Raw genomic sequence first — 16,666 nt, 5'->3', positions numbered from 1 at the left:
TCCCAGCATCTTTCAGGGAGGCCTTACAAACATTGTTCTTCTTTTTTCTTTTTTTAAGGTTTTATTTTTAGGTAATCTCTACAACCAACATGGGGCTCAAACTTAGAAGCCTGAGATCAAGAGTCGCATGCTCCCCTGACTGAGCCAGCCAGGCACCCCTTTGGTTATTCTTTTTTTTTTTTTTTTAAAGATTTTATTTATTTATTTGAGAGAGAGAGAATGAGAGAGAGCACATGAGAGAGGGGAGGGTCAGAGGGAGAAGCAGACTCCCTGCCGAGCAGGGAGCCCGATGCGGGACTCGATGCGGGACTCGATCCAGGGACTCGATCCAGGGACTCCAGGATCATGACCTGAGCCGAAGGCAGTCGCTTAACCAACTGAGCCACCCAGGCGCCCCTCCAAAGCCCTTCTGTTAAATCTGGCCTTACTTATGCTTATTTGATCACTCCCCTTGTAAATAACATTCCATCTCAGCACCACCCTCCCCTCATGGATACCTTCTACTCAGGCTCTGACCATTCTGGGCCCTTCCTCACTCCTCCTGGGCTCTGACACCCTTCTCTGGGACTCCCTCCCACCCCCATGGGCACATTGCCTAACTTGTTCTGCCTCACCTTTAGGACTGAATTATTCCAGAAGTAAAGGGAAAACAAGAGAAGGAAGATCTTTCCCTTTATTTTCAAATCATAAGCATTTTCTGCTGGCTCACAGTCTTCATCATGATTATTTTTTTTTTTTTTTAGATTTTATTTATCAAGAGAAAGTGTGCCCATGGCGGGGGCAGGGGGTGGGAAGAGGTAGGGAGAGAGACTGGCCCACTCCACACTGAGTACAGAGCTGGATCCCACGACTCCAAGATCATGACCTGAGCCGAAACCAAGAGTCAGACGCTCAACCCACTGAGCCACCCAGGTGCTCCTCATTGTGATAATTTTTAATGGCAGCATATTTACTATTCTATGGTCTGTGTAACCACTTCCCTGTTTTTAAACATTTAAGGTGCTTCTGGTTTTTCTTTTTATGACTGATACTGCTGTAGACAGCTATAGGCTTATCACATAGTTCGTTTTAGCCATTCTAATAGATCTGTAGTTTTTTATTGTGTTTTTTCCTTTTCCTTTTTTATTATTTTTTTAAGATTCTATTTATTTGAGAGAGAGAGAGAGAGTGAAGGGAGGAACAGAGGGGGAGGGAGAAGGACAAGCAGACTCCACAATGAGTGGGGAGCCTGACACGGGACTGGATCCCAGGACCCTGAGATCATGACCTGAGCTGAAACCAAGAGTCTGACGCTTAACTAACTGAGCCACCCAGGTGCCCCTATTGTGGTTTTTTAAGAGCTTTATTGAGATATAATTCACATACCGCTAAAGGCTGAAAGTTTGTGTCCCCTCAAAATTCATATTAAAATCCTAACTTTTGGGGCACCTGGGTGGCTCAGTCGTTAAGCGGCTGCCTTTGGCTCAGGTCATGATCCCAGGGTCCTGGGATTGAGCCACGCATAGGGCTCCCTGCTCAGCGGGGAGCCTGCTTCTCCCTCTCCCGCTCCCCCTACTTGTGTTCCCTCTCTCGCTGTGTCTCTCTCTGTCAAATAAATAAATAAAATCTTTAGAAAAAAAAATCCTAACTTCCAAGGTGATAGTATTAGGAGGTGGGGCCTTTGGGAGAGGATTATGTCATAAGGGTGGAGCCTTCCTGAACAGGATGAGTACCCTTATAAAAGAGACTGCAGGCAGAGAGCCAGCTTGCCCCTCTGAGGACACAGTGAGAAGGCACCATCTATGAATCAGGAAGTGGGCTCTTGCCAGACACTAAATCAGCTGTTATCCTGATCTTGAACTTCCCAGCCTCCGGAACTGTGGGAAATAAACTTCTGTTGTTTATAAGCCACCCAGTTTATGGTATTTTGGTATAGCAACCTGACCACACTAGACGCATACTATATAATTTACCAATTTAAACTGTACAATTCAGTGGCTTTTAGTATTATTCAGAGATTTGTGCAACCAGCACCACGATCAATTTTAGGACATTTTCATTACCACACAGAGAAATCAGATACCCCTTATAGACCTATAGCTTTAAATAAGAAGGCTGGAAATAGGATAGGGTTGCAATGGGTAGCCCTTGCTCTTGGACTACTTCCAGTGACGCAGAAGTTAAGATGAAGCCCAAAAGGGAGCCAGGTCCCAGATGTCCCCTATCCTGGCAATCTCCTGCTGGCCTGCTCAGAATGTCCACCCAAGTCCCTCTCCTTCAGCTTCCTCGGCAGGCTCCTAACCATGACTTCCTTCATTGAGGAAAGAAGGAGGGAGGAAGGGCTGCTCCTTGCTTTCCTTAGGCAACAGGGCCACTTCTACCTCCCCCAGGGAGTTGGAAAAGAGAAATGACCCCAGTGTACGGAACTGAGTCAGGGGCCTCCAGGCCAGAGGGGTGACAGTGGGGAGGACCCCAGAGCCTTTTCATCTGTGGTTCCAGGGCTCAAACATTGAAAGCCAGGACTTTTCTGCTCTGAAATAAGAGCAGATTCTTGATCATTTTAGAACCTGAACCTATCGAAGAGGTTCCATTATAAGACAAAGCCAAAAAAGAGACAGAGGGAATAAGTCACTGAACACTTGTAGCTCAGAAGTGCCATCCTCACAGGTGAAGGGTGATGGCTTAGAACCTCCAGGACTCAGGATGGGGGTGGGGGGATGCTTCTGGTTTCCAGTTCTATTCCGCAACCTTTGTCCAGCACCTGTTGTGTAGTACCAGGCACTGTGACAGACTCTGGGACACAGGCAGGAATGCCCTGATGCGGTTCATGAGGCTGGGAGGAAAAATGAGCGCCCACACACCTGTATATCAAAGTGTGACAAATGTCAGGAGTGAGGGAAAAAACATACTGGTGTAGGGTTTAAGGAAAAGAAAGAAAGCTACCTCAGTAGAGTGGGCTGAAGACTATATTCCTGGCAGAGGTGACACTTGAACTAAAGCCATAAAAGATGGTTAAAGTTTAGATGGTGAGAATGGGGGAAGGGCAGCTCACAACAGTGAGCATAGAGATGGATGAGTAAAGGAAGGCTGGAACAATTGTCTAGTCCCAAAATTCCACCCCCTTATCTTTTCTGAGGCCTTTTACGAGGTAGATCCAAGATTGATGAGGGAGGGAAGGGGGAAATGAGCCCTCAGCAGGATCAGGAATTGGGCTGTTGGACTCAGGGACTGGAGCCTCAGTGGCGGGGCCTATAAGAGTGATGGGACATGTGCCTTGAGGGGGCAGGAACCAAAGAGCAGAGGCTGGAGCTCTGGACTGTGGCAGAGCCCATATTCCCTCTGGCTGAAGTCTAAGTGATCCAACATGAGACATCCAGAGCCTTGGATGGCACTGGTAGGGGGTCAGCCTCCTAGCTGGCTTCAAGGCCAGCCAGCCATTGGACTCACTCAGTTGGCAGGTCAGGCAGCAGCAGCAGGTCAAGCCCAGTGACCTGGGCTTCAGTGAGCTGGGAGCTCTGAGTGAGGTCCCTGAATGTCAGAGTGTGGAGAAGCTTGGCTGAGGGACAAGGAATCAAGAGGCTACATCTTGCCTCCTGAGATCAGACCACTGGGTGAAGGGATTCCCAGGGGTCTCCTGGTCTCCAGACTGGGATGGAGGGTGGTCCATGCACAGCAAGGGACAGAATGAGGGATGCTTGGTTTCATGGAGTTAGTTGAGACCAAAAATTATCCTTTATGAACTCTCCAGATAGAGGAGAAACTGGTGGGCACTTTTTTTAAAAAGATTTTTTTTTTTTAAGTAATCTCTACACCCAACGTGGGGCTACAACCCTGAAATCAAGAGCCACATGCTATATGGACAGAACCAGCCAGGTGCCCCTGGTGGGCACTTTTTGTGACTTGGACACATTGAAGCACTCACATTCTCAAAATGAAGTTACATTCAGACAAATGCAAAGAGACATGCAGAATTCATATTTGTAAAAACCAAAGAAGAAAAAAATCCAAAGAAAAAAAATACCTTGCACAGGAATGATAAACATCAAATTCAACAACATGGTTACCCATGGGGTAAGAAGGAGGGGAGAGGTCAAGAAGTGGGGCTTCTTTTTTATTTGTAATATTTTGGTTCTTAAAAAATTTTGAAATAAATGTGACAAACTGTTAAGATGGACAGAGCTGGTGGTTATGCCTAAGAGATTTAGTATATTATAGTCTACATTTTTCAGTGTGTTTGAGATATTGCATTAAAAAAAAAATCGAAGAGCGCGCCTGGGTGGCTCAGTTGGTTAAGCGACTGCCTTCAGCTCAGGTCATGATCCTGGAGTCCCAGGATCGAGTCCCGCATCGGGCTCCCTGCTCAGCGGGGAGTCTGCTTCTCCCTCTGATCCTCTTCCCTCTCATGCTCTCTGTCTCTCATTCTTTCTCTCTCAAATAAATAAATAAAATTTTAAAAAAATAAAATAAATTAAAAAAATCGAAGAAACAGTAACATCAGGAAATTAGTTGGGGTGGGGAGTGGACATGTCATGGTGGGGAGTGGGGCGGGGTGGGGGTGCTGGCAAGGTGTCTGAGACCTGCTGGAAGAGGGGTAGGCAGGCAGACCCAGGCTGCTGAAGCTAGCAGGGAGCGTGAAAGGAGGTGCCAAGATCAAGGTCCAATCACAGTTAAGGAAGGGCTGGGCCCAGAAGAGTCCCAGTATTCACGGAAGTGAAAGCGAGGGAGAGATGTTGAGAGTGTGTGTGCAGAGGGTGTGTGTGCCAGGTAAGCCCCATAGACGTGGCAGCTCCGGGTAGGGGCCAAGCTGGGGTGGCAGGCTCTTCTTCGCAGGGCTGGCTGCCATTCCCAGGAAGCCTTGCACCAGGCGGACAATGCACCAGGTAGACTCTTGGCTCACCCCCTCCTGCTAGGCTGCCTGACACCCTGCAGGGACCCCAACCCTTTCACCAGCCTGAACTTCCCTTTTTCCCCTGTACATCCGGAGCTGCTTCCCCCCTCCCTCCCCTGCCCTGGAGGCTCTGTGGCCTGGGCCCCAGAGAGCCTTAGACTTTTAACTGGGGGTGAGTATTGGGCTTTCTACTTGCAAAGGGACAGTGTTGGGGATGACAGTGTGACTGAGAAACTAAAGAGAGAGTGTTCTGGATAGCCTTCCCTGGACCCCAATTGCCTTCTCTTGGGGCAGGGCCAGGCTGATGGCTCAGGTTTAGGGGAGAGGCTCCACCCTGGAGGGTCGGACCCATGATGGTCCAGCGGGCAAGGGGAGGCTAGGGAGAGAAGGCTTCTTGAGCCTGTGGTGACTTCATCAGCTGGCTCTGACGTTTATCGTTGGGAGGTTTGCTACCTTCATGGTAATCCATCCCACCCTTCCTCAACAGTTAGCAGAGCGGAGACAGACAGTACCCCCAGGTTCTGGCTGGGACCCTGAAACAGGCCTAGGCTGGCGTGGGTTCTCCTCAATCCAGCCAGGAGTCCACACTGGGCACCCCCTCCCCTCCAGGTCCAGATCCTGAGACCCGTAAGAAGATCCTATATTATGGGATGAGGTATCCCCTTTGCTTCACCCCAAGCTTTGGGGGTTCCTGCCTCATTTTCCTTTCTCCATCCCCCAGGGTACCACCCCTCCACCTTCTGTGTGAGTTGAGGGTAGTGGGAACCTAAGACACAATGACTCCCTTTTCCCAGGACTTGAAGAACAGCTGCTCACTGCTAGAGGGCCAGGCCGTGGGAGAGCAGACAACTAGTGTGCTCAGATTCCTGACCTAGGACGTATTATCTATTGAGGAATTTTACTGGAGGCCTGGCAAGACAGAGCAGTGGGAGGGGACGGACTTGGGGGGCCACACTCTATATCCCAGACTGTAAGGAAGCCCCTCTGCATCCCTTTCTGAATGACTTTGTCTCCCTATCTCTGTTTCTTTTTTCTCTGTCTTTGTCTCTCTGCATCTATTTCATTCCTTGTCCTTTCTTTATCTCTCTTTTTCTTTGTCTTCTTGGCTTTGTGTTTTTCTCTTTCTCTCTGTATCCCCCCCACCCCAAACACACCTGTCTTTTTCTTTAATTCTCTCTCTTCCTATGTGCAGGGTTTTTTTGGGGGGAGGGTTGCTACGCATGTGTTTATCTGTATGTTTCTCTGTCTCTCCATGTCTGCACTCTGTCTCTTTCTTTCTTTGTCTATGTTTCTCTCTCCCTAAGTCTCTCTGTCTGTTTCTCTCTCAGTTCCCTTTGGGTGTCTGTCTCTCCATTTGGCTCTTTTTCTGTGTGCACGTGCCCATGTCACCTTCTCTCTCTGCCACTCCCCTACCAGGCTGGCCACCATCCCTGGCCTTCTCCAGCTGTGAACGGCTCAGGGGGTCAAGAGCTCCAGAGGCAACTCCCAGAGGTGCCAGGTGGGGCCTGGGAACCACCGCGAGGGGATGGGCTGCCCCTGCTCACCGTCATTGTCGCTGCCTTTGTCCTGATGGCCGTCTGTATCGTGGTGGCAGTTCACTTTGGGCCAAGACTACATCAGGGCCGTGCCACTCTCCCCACAGAGCCACCAACCCCAAAGCCGGAAGGCGGCATCTACCTCATCCACTGGCGAGTGCTGGGCCCCCAGGACAGTCATGAAGATGCCCAGCGGGAGCCTCCTGTCCCTGGCTCCTGCCCTGTGCCAGATGGGCCTAGGCTCAGCACTGATGAAGTCACATGTCTGTAGGAGGGAGACTTTGAAAAGTTGGACTGACCTGGCTCAGAACAAGAAACCGGACAGAGAATTAGGGCACAAGCAAATTGGGGCCTGGACATCAGAGCTTTGGAAATGCACACATGGACTCAGCTGGAGCTGCTCTCTCTGCAGAATATTTATAGAGAAAACGCTGATGTGGACAGAAGAAATAAAAGAAGCTTGAGGGCTTTGCCTGGAAACACGCTCCTGTGAGCATTGCTAGGGCCCAAAGCTGCCCTTACAAAGCGACTCCCTGCTTTTCAGGGACCATCAGATCCCTGACCCTCCTTTACCAAGTCCTTACCTCCTCCTCTCACCCCTAATCTCCTTTGCTTTTGGTGTCAGCTCGCAAGATTCCCCCACCCACCCTACCCCTGTGCAGGGATCTCAGAGTCTCCCTGTAGAGGTCCTACCCCCAAAGCCCCCAGGTCCTGTGAGGGCTAGTCAGGGAGAGCCACGGCAAAGAACCCAGGGGCCTGCCTTCTCTGGTACTCAGGAAGAGAAGGAAAATCTGTTGCCCTTCACCAATTGGAAGACATCCCTTTGGCTGTTGGAGCTTATGCCTCATCAGCAACTTCCAAGGCCCTTGTAAAGCCCCAAGCACCAATTATAGCTCCCCACATCACTTTTGAATGCCTCCTACTATGTTGGGGCAAGATTTTGTCTTGCCTTCCCAAGATGGGATGGGGAATTTGGGGGTTCTCATATATCCCCTTTTTTGTGTGTACCGGCCAGTTGGAACCAGCCTAAAACTTATCCCATGACATTGCCCAAATCCAGAACCTTCCAGCTGGTGGGAAAACAAGAAAGGAAGAGGAGCTCCATGCAGCTTGTCTAAGGGAAGGAAGGAATGAGGAGAGGTTTTGCAGGGGGTGTGGGCATGGAGGTAAGATGCAGGAAGGCAGAGCTGAGCCTCCGGGTGGCTCTCTGGAAAGTCACTCTCTCCCTGACACGTCCGCACCTCACTGATGTGCAGTCGAGAACGTAAGGATAGGCATTTATGGAGGGGCCTCTGAGTTCTTTACCCTGGGGAACACCTGAGGACAGCCGGTGCACCCTGGTACCAGCCTTGGCGAGACCCTAGCACAGTCAGGAAGGCGAGGATAGCAGACAATGAAGAGGAACAGAGGTGGAGATTGTAATGTGTACAGAGGACTGGCCTGCCTCCTTCGTGAGAGGCAACTATAATGTTCATGGCTGCTCCTTGCGGCCCAGCCCTGTGCTGGCCACCCAGCTCATCCGCCGACCTGTGGCTATCAGACCGTTCACTCCCCATAACAAGCTTGGGAGGAGGAGCCACTCTTGTCCCCATGTTATAGCGGAGGATATCAAGATCCCCAGGCAGACACGAGTACTAAGTGGTGAAGTCACGATTTGAACCTGAGCTCTCAGACTCCACAGCCTAAGCACCAAGTTGGGGGCTGGATGGGTGGGGGAGGGGCATTTTGGAAAGGCCCTTGATTCTGCCCTGGTTTCTTTTTTTTTTTTTTTTTAAGATTTTATTCATTTATTTGAGAGAGAATGAGATAGAGAGAGCATGAGAGGGGGGAGGGTCAGCGGGAGAAGCAGACTCCCTGCCGAGCAGGGAGCCCGATGCGGGACTCGATCCCGGGACTCCAGGATCATGACCTGAGCCGAAGGCAGTCGCTTAACCGACTGAGCCACCCAGGCACCCTCTGCCCTGGTTTCTAGTCACAGGAATGATTGGTGTAATGTTGGAGGAGCCTCAGGCCTTGGGGGCAGAATGGCTGGGACAGCTGTGAAGAAGAGATTGTGTCCCCCTTTACTCCTTAGGCTTTGGCATCCTTGGGAGCAGTTGGTTCCTTCTGGCAAACATGTGTCTGTCTGTTGAGCCTTTCTCCGCAGTGATGCTGTACACAGAAATTCGTATTGAGCTTCTGTGATAAAAACAGAGGTGAGGGGCCCCTGGCTGGCTCAGTCAATACAGCATCCAACTCTTGATCTTGGGGTTGTGAGTTTGAGCCACATGTTGGGTGTAGAGATTACTTTAGAAAAAATTAAAACAAAACCAAACCAGAGGTGGGAGGTAGGGAATAAGTCGTGGATAGAACAGAAGGAACTGGTAGAAATGGGCCGCCTGCCCTCCCAAACAGGCCACTACAGTGTTGTAATGGCTCGGTTCTAACAGTGATGTCATAAGACACAGCAGGTGCCCGGCTGTGTGGTCCAAGGTCTCCCAGAGTATATCCCGTCTCCTCACACGAACCCCCCCCCCCTTATCCCTTTGCAGGCTCTATCATCTGGGGACATTCATCCAGTGGCCCCTGCTCCTTTGAGTAGCCCCTTGCCCTGGACGCGGCTGTGTGCCCCTCATGACATCAGCGTGCCTGCTCAGGCTGCTCCGTATTCCCCAAGCCTCTCACTAGAGACAAGGGCCCTGCAAGGGCATGCAGACACCGTGGGGCATGCTACCCTCCATGCCCTCAGCCTGATTCCTGGGCTCTGTCCACAGTGAAACCATACCCACCACCGCACCGCCCTGTCCTAGAATAAGGAGGGGGTCTAAGGAAGTATGACTGTGCAAGTGGATTTGGACATTTCAGATAATAAATGCCAATCACTTGTGTCAGTCAGAGTCCAGCTAGAGAAAGATGGCACACTCAAATAGGTCATCTGAGCAGTGTTGAAAAAGGGGGCTGTTTAGGGGCGCCTGGGTGGCTCAGTCGGTTGAGTGTCTGACTCTTGATTTCAGCTCAGGTCATGATCTCAGGGTCAGCCTCCCCCACATACACCCATGTATGCACTCTCTGAAAAAAAAAATTAAAAAAAAGAAAGGGGGCTGTTTAGAAAGGGCAGGTATAAGGAAACCACAAGTAAGAGTGAGTGCTCCAGAGGGGACATTGCAGAAAACCAGGACCATCGCTGGGTCTGAGCAGCATGGGGAAGGGACAGGTAATGGAACCTGGGGAGAGACAGAGTTACGGAGAACATGGCAGAACCATGACTTTAGGTTGGAGATGCAGAGAGCCCACAGTGACCTTGGTACTGCAGGGAAGGATCTGGGGGAATAACTACCCCAACCTCACCCCCCTCTTTCCCTCTGTTCCTCTACTGGGGCTTCCTGTGGACTGAACATGACCAGAATTCAGAGAGCAAGGGAGCCTGTTGATGCCATCCCAGGGCAGAGGAGGCAGGGAGGGGTAGACAGTCAGTCTGGAGGGTCCAATGGAAGACATCTGACACATCCCTTAAGTTTACCTGGCATTTATAGTTTACAAAAATGTTCCATACAGTGAAAATCCTCACAACAACCCTGTGAGGTAGGTAAGACAGTGATTATAATCCCATTTCATAGATGATGACACTGAGGTTCAGAGAGGTAAAACAACTTGCCTAAGGTCGTCTTGAGATGTTAAGTTCAAGGACCTTCTCTGAGAGGCTCCCTGTGGGAGGAAGTGGTTCTGCTGGGCATCCAGCTGCTGAAGAAAGCCCTTCAATCCAGTCTTGTGGATCGAGAGTCTTGGGGACCACTGGGGGTTCAGGCCAGCAAACCCTGAGCCTCCCTCAGAAGACATCCGTGCGGAGTGGGAGAGGCTGTTCCAAGCCACTGATGAGGAGCTTGGGCTCCTGGGACAGCGTGGAGGAACTGGGTACAATCGAGGTGTCCAGGCTGCCCATAGTGACCTCCCTTTCCTCCTGCCGCAAGTGCCGGAGAATCTCTTGGGACAGGGAGAAGCTGCTTCCCTCTGCAGGTTCTGGCACAAGGATGGGGAAGGTGGGGGAGGAGTGCAGTGAGGACCTCTTAGGTTCTCACTTGAACATGCCCTGAGACTTGGTGGGCAGATCTTCCAACACTCCCTCTCCCTCACCTCCCTGCATCCCTCCCCATCCCTGGCCTGGGGCTAGAGTTTCCTGGAATTCTGGAGCTAGAAGTGGTTTCAGAGATAACAGAATTTGACCTCCTCAGTCTTAGAGATGGTGCTCAGAGAGGGGCACAGACCTGCCGCTGAGGCTGCAGCCCCGGTCTCTTTGTCCTGAGCCTGGGGCTCTTCTGCTTCTTCTGGCAATCCCTAGATGACGTCAGGGGCTCCTAGAGCCCATCTCTTCACACTCCACCCAGGACCCGTAGCCAGGTACCCCAGAAAGCAACTGAGTGTCCTAGGTGGAGAGGTAGGACCTCTCCTGGGGGAGGAAGAGGCCGGGCTCAAATGCCTTGACCACTTGGGAAGGCCCAGGGCATGGTGTTGCTCTAGCTACTTCTAACCCCTCGGGACATCTGCCTCTTCCTGCCTGGTAGCCTACTCAGTCCTCACCGGAGTAGACAATGAGGCGGTAGTTGTTCTGTGACTCAGGGGCATCTGCCAGGATGTCTTCCAGGATCCGGCAGAAGAGTTTGGCCTGCTCCAGCCGATCCTGCCGGCTAAAGCCAGCTCGGCCATCCTGGGACATGGCAAAAAGCGTCTGCAAGGGGGTGGCGTACTCCAGGACACAGATGCCCACCTGGAGGAGGCGAGAGGAACGCAAAACTCAGCCAGGGCCAGGGCAGACAGACTCTGGACCCTGGTGCCACTGCTAGGGCCTTGCTCCCTCAGCCTGTAGAGATGGCGTTCTGGGAGGTGGCTACCCTGCTGGGATCTATGGTGTCTGGTGGCCTTTGCTCCTAAAATCAGCACCAGGACTGTGCTAGATTTATCTTCCACAGATCCTCCTTCTCAGATCCCAGGGCAAGGCCCACGGAGTCACCTGCCGTCAACTGCTCCTGGGGGCTGGGCTCTGGGGTTCAACCCTGGCCTGGGTTTCCCCCCCACCTATGTGAGATCTTTCAGATGTTCTCACATCTTGGTCTAGGACAGCTTTATGGTCAAGTGCGTGGCTTGTCAGGTTGAAATCATCCAATTTCTTCCTGGTTCTCTGAGTCTGTACTCAGTTTCCTCATCTGCAAAGTAGGGGTCATAGCAGGCGTCACCCCACAGGTGGTGGCAAGGGTTAGATGAGGTGGTCAGATGAATAGCATCTGGTATGCAGTAAGGGCTCAATTAGTGTTACTGATCATTATCATCATTCAGAGCTGAAGCATGCCCAGCTGGGGAAAGTAAGGCTCAGAGAAGGGCAATGAATTTTTATCAGTGCTTGGCCAGGGGTCAGAATTCTGGTGCTCTGGGCCTGACTCCTCCTTAGCAGCACCCACCTCCCCGCACACTCACCGGTTTCCCGTTTTCCAGAAGCTCATAGACACTGTTGGTGTAAACCCGGCCCTTGATGCCAGCACGGTCGGCACTTTGCTGGGGCAGCTGATACAGGAAGCGAATGTTGGGGTCGGCCACAGTCAGGTCATCAGGCACCCCACAGTCCAAAGGGAAGAGGATGTGCAGCCGATGGCTCCCTATGACCCGTAGCATGTTGGTCTGCAGCTGATTGTACTTGCGTATCCGGGTTGGGAACCCTGGGGTGGAGAGGCCCGAGAAGTCATTCCTACAACCCTATCTCCCACCCAACCCAGGACAGAGACCCAGGTCATTGGTTCCCTCAATGTGTAGGTGCAGGAGAACCAAGGGTCCAGTCCACTTGCACTGTGCAGGAGCCAGGAGGAGCAGAGAATTCAGGAACACTCCCACCCCTCCCTCTACTCCCACCACCTCTCTCTCCCCTCAATTGTCCTTTGTCCAGATTCCTCTGCTCACCCCACTCCTTCCCACCACAGCTTTTAGGGCTCTCAGAGGCAGGAAGTGCCCTGGAAGGTGACATTCCCAGCAATCCCAGGTACACGGGGTCTGGCCTCTAGCTCCAGACCTGTTTCCTAGCAGAAGCTAGGTAACAAGGGCAGACATCAATGAGATATGGGAGAACCACGGCCTTGGCCAGCAAGTCAGAAGAAATGAGACATGATACATGGGCTCACAGTAGAGTGGTCAAGGATCCAGGCTCTGGACAGACCTGGGTCCAAATCCTGTCTCCTCCGCTCACAAAGCTGTGTGACTTTGGAGAAGTCACTTCACCTCTTAGAACCACAATTTTCTTATATCTCTAAAACAGGGATGATTATCCCTTGCCCACAGGGTATGAATTAAAAGTGAAAATGCGCATGAAGGGCGCAGAACATACAGTCAATATTCATTGGAAGAATTCATAGTTAACCTGAGAGAAGTCACTTAATGGCTCTAAGTGCCATATTCCTCCCTGAAAACCAGGCATAATAATATCCTTCATGCCTACAGAATTGCTTTGCGAATCAAATGATTCCTGAGGAATAAAAATGCTTTGAAAAATACAGCAGGTTCTAGAAACGCGAGTTTTTTGTCTTACTGTCTGTCGTGAAGCTCTAGAAATAGGGGCATAGAGAATGGCTCACCTGGCAGGATCAGCCGCAGGTACCCAATGTAATATGACCATGCCAGCCCATGGGCCACATTGAAGTTCCTTTCTTCACAGACTGCAGAGACCTCAGCTGGGGCTAGGGCCTGTAGACAGCAGGGTGGGCCTGGGGAGCCTCCACGAAGGATAACCAGAGCCCTCCTCCTCAAGAAGATTTCCCAACCAGCTACCAGCTTGCTCCCTTCTCTGCCATTGACCTCCCATTGCAGGACATTATAGGCTCTACTCTAAGGGCCGACCTCTAAACTCGTCCCACTCCCGATACCGAGCTCAGAGTAGGACACACTAGCTGCCGCTTCCACTTGGCTACACCCTCCGCCTCCCTCTGTGTCTTACCTGGAGCTCCAGGAGGATGTTCAGTGCCTGCGAGAGGCCCAGGAGCGCAAGCGTCCAAAGGAAGGGCCGGCCAGCTGGGTTTGGGAGGGAGCCATAGAAATAGCAGGACAGCAGCAGCAGGGCCCCACCGCGAATGGGGCAGCCCAGGCAAGAGCACATAGCCCTCCAGGAGCTGCCCTGGTACCTGCAGGGGACAGTCAAGCTCCGGACTCCAGCCCAGCTCAGCCCGAGAGATTCAAGGAGGGGCAGGGCTGGGGGTCAAGAGAGTAAGACATGTGGGGTGCCCAGTCGCCATGGGTAATGGAGTCACCTGGAATGGAGGTGGCACAGCTCCTCAGTCAGATGGCAGACCCCCTTGAAGAGCAGTCCCAGCTGCAGGGAGGCCAGGTGGAGCACCAGCCATCGGAGAATGTGTTCTGGTGGCTCCCCCAGCCCACAAAGGGCTGCCAGGCAGACGGCCAACAGGACCAAGGCTGCCTTCTGGGCCCTGGTCCCCCTGGGCCGCGGGATGGATGGGTGCAGGCTAGACTGGGGCATCTGTGGGTACCAAGAAACCCATTGCTGTTATCTATCCTCTCCCTCTCCTACCGCTTCGGGACAGCTCTCTTTCTTCCTGGTGCCCAGCCATAGTCAGAGGCTGGAGATGCCTCTAGGGGATAGGCTGGGCATATAGCATCCCAGTGCTCCTGTCCGGGAGAGATTTGTTGTAAAGGGAGCAGGGGGAGAAGTACATGTGCTCATATATCTACAGCCTACCCAACCCCAGGAAGACCACAGGTTGTAGAGAAGAAAGAAGGCAGTGACTGTCCCAGACCCAGACCCGAAAATATCCTGTGAGGTGCCACCCACCTAGGGACTGTTGGGAACCTGGGCTTCCCTCTCCCCCGAATCCACTCCAGGGAAGACCTTAGTCAGCAAAGGTGACACCACAGTCTGCGGGTGCAGGCAGGGCAGACCCATCTCTGGGTCTCCGGGGGCCTCAGCCTTGGAGCATATGCTCCACTCTCCCGATCCTACCTACCTTCTACCTCTGAGACCGCCGGTTGTTTCTGGAAGATGACAAGGAGAGAAGGTCTAGTGCAATGGCTCCCAGCGACCAAGGCCAGCCTCTCTGGGTAAGGCCTGAAAACGAAACGTTAAAAAACAATCTAAACTTTCTCCACAGCATTCCAGCCCTGGCATTTCACCAGACCACAGCTTAGGAGAGGAGGGTATTTCCTGCTCCCCGGGAAGGGAGGAAGGGCTCTGATGAGCCATGCCCCAGTCTTGGTATGGGGAGGGCAGCTTGAGGAGGCCCTCGTTCCGTTGCCCTTTGCTCCCCCTCACCGTCCCCTACGGCCACAACCCTGAACGCCTCAAGTCCCCACGATCAAACAGACTCTCCAACACCCAGGCAGGACTCCACACGCTCCCAGACAAAGGCAGAACACACACCACACCACACTGACCTGCCTGATTTTTATTCTGATTTCGAGACGCAGATCCTGTTTTTCTGAAGACTGTGGTATGAGGAAGGCGGAAGGAGAATGAAAGTTATTTCCTGTAACAGCAGCCTTTCGGGTAAAAGGCTTTGTAGTAGCAGAGAGCCTTCAGGGGAGTGGGGCTCTGGCTTGCCCCAGCAAATAGCCATGCCTCTGACTTCTCAGAGAGAACCCGGTGATTCTAGCCAAAAAAGCAGTCTTGGGGAACCTCGACATCAATCATCATCATAAAGTGTTTACCATGTTCCAGATATGATGCTAAGTGTTACACACAGTATGTTACTTAATCCACTGAGCCACTCTGGAAGATAGATATAGTATTAGTCCCCATTTTACAGGGGAGCCATCTGAGGCTCAGTGCGGTGAATGGCTTGCTCTGTGCCTTCCCTACTCGGGAAGGGGTAGGAGGTACCAGGACCAAGTTTCATGCCTACAGGTTCTCCTGGGGTGGCCGGGGGTGTCTCTACTGCTCTCCGGCAAACTGAGAAGCTGATTTGATTTGAGGACAGGGCAGGCCTAGAGGGGGGGATTGGGGTGGCCCCCACAGGGCAGCAGCAGTTCATTCCGCCCAGGTCAGAGAGTCTTCGCCTGGACCCTTCCCCACATCACAGCCAGAAACAAGGTGGGTGACACACGCATTCATAGATGACACTGGCCTCCCAGGAACAAGACTTCCTGAAAACTCTTGTTTGTGAAAATCACTTCCTATAAATGGGGGAGGCCCCTACAACTTCTCTTCCCTACAAGTGGCTCACAAAGGGACGCCGTGAGGTGAGCAAGGGCTCAGCTACATCAAAACCAAAGAAAATCAAGGGTGCCCAAAAGAAGGCCTGAGCAGAGTCCTCCCAGCCCCAAGAGCCAGCTCTGCCAAGTAGCCGAGGGCCTCCAGGCTACGGAGGACCCACTCCCCCAGGGGGCCCCACGGTTGCCTGCTCTGCGGCGCTACACTGGTCACTGTTTCCCCCAAACGTGTTCTTCATCCCATCCCTTCCTTCATCCCATCTCCCTAAAATAGAAGTTCCTCTATTTTTAAGGGCAGGTTGCCACTATGCCTCAGAAGCTTTAAAAAACACACTTGTCATCACGGACCTAGCAATCCACTTCTAGGAAAGCTTCGTCAAGAAATAATCAGACAAGGGGCGACTGGATGGCTCAGTCGGTTAAGCATCTGACTTCGGCTCAGGTCATGATCCCACAGTCCTTGGATCGGGCCCCGCATCAGGCTCCCTGCTCCGCGGGAAGCCTGCTTCTCCCTCTCCCACTCCCCCTGCTTGTGTTCCCTCTCTCACTGTGTCTTTCTCTGTCAAATAAATAAATAAAATCTTAAAAAAAAAAGAAAGAAAGAAAGAATCAGACAAGGGCACAAAAATGCCTATTTTTCAGATGTTTGTAGCAGTATTGTTTACACCAGAGAAAAACTGAAAGGTATCTAAATGCCCAACAATGAGGACTTGTTAACTAAATTGTGATTCATCTTATAGTAGAAGGATGCGTAGGCACCAAAAATGATGAGGTAATTTTGTATTAATGACCTTTATTTTTTTAAGATTTGTTTATTTTAGGGGAGGAGGAGCAGAGGGAGAGGGAGGGAGAGAATCTCCAGCAGACTCCCCCGCCAGCCCCAGCGCAGAGCCCAACACGGGGCTCGATCCCACAACCCTTAGATATGACCCAAGCCAAAACCGAGAGTCGGACGCCCAACCAACTGAACCACCAGGCACCCCTGTATTTATTGACTCTTAAACATGCCTTTTATACATTTCTTACTGGAAAAAAAGCAGCATACAATACAGTATAATTGCATTTTAAGAAATATATCTTGCATGAAAAAAGG

General features: G+C 51.7%; 2 protein-coding genes across 7 annotated transcripts in view; one reads left to right on the top strand and one right to left on the bottom strand.

Annotated features, from left to right (window-relative positions):
- The window catches only part of SMIM33 (small integral membrane protein 33), a 69,754-nt gene that overhangs the window by 32,496 nt on the left and 20,592 nt on the right, over positions 1-16,666 (top strand). The window contains exons 1-2 of one of the 3 annotated variants that reach the window (XM_081825743.1): positions 4,560-4,859; positions 6,284-7,307. The exons of 1 other annotated variant lie outside the window; for it this stretch is intronic. In XM_081825743.1, the coding sequence (XP_081681869.1) occupies positions 4,851-4,859; positions 6,284-6,673 (399 nt within the window). In that variant the 5' untranslated portion in view covers positions 4,560-4,850 and the 3' untranslated portion in view covers positions 6,674-7,307. Of the gene's footprint in view, positions 1-4,559; positions 4,860-6,283; positions 7,308-16,666 lie in introns of those variants that run through there. One more of the 3 variants, XR_014146753.1, reaches the window with a different exon arrangement.
- STING1 (stimulator of interferon response cGAMP interactor 1) lies at positions 8,372-14,902 on the bottom strand. 4 transcript variants are annotated; one of them, XM_081825728.1, is made up of 8 exons: positions 14,800-14,902; positions 14,373-14,473; positions 13,662-13,888; positions 13,352-13,535; positions 12,993-13,101; positions 11,848-12,086; positions 10,957-11,143; positions 8,372-9,450 (listed from the first exon to the last, which is right to left on the bottom strand). In XM_081825728.1, the coding sequence occupies exons 3-8, from the start codon at positions 13,886-13,888 to the stop codon at positions 9,416-9,418; spliced, it is 981 nt and encodes a 326-aa protein (XP_081681854.1). In that variant the 5' UTR covers positions 14,373-14,473; positions 14,800-14,902; the 3' UTR covers positions 8,372-9,415. The 4 variants fall into 4 exon arrangements, with proteins under 4 accessions (XP_081681854.1, XP_006730795.1, XP_081681853.1 ...); XM_006730732.3 differs by lacking the exon at positions 8,372-9,450 and adding an exon at positions 9,892-10,398; XM_081825727.1 differs by lacking the exon at positions 8,372-9,450 and adding an exon at positions 9,892-10,398 and having other exon boundaries at positions 14,380-14,473.

This window comes from Leptonychotes weddellii, chromosome 7 (assembly GCF_054177405.1).
Source record: "Leptonychotes weddellii isolate Sample4059 chromosome 7, ASM5417740v2, whole genome shotgun sequence".
NCBI classification, from domain to species: Eukaryota; Metazoa; Chordata; class Mammalia; order Carnivora; family Phocidae; genus Leptonychotes; species Leptonychotes weddellii.
This window is presented reverse-complemented; position numbering and strand designations above follow the sequence as displayed.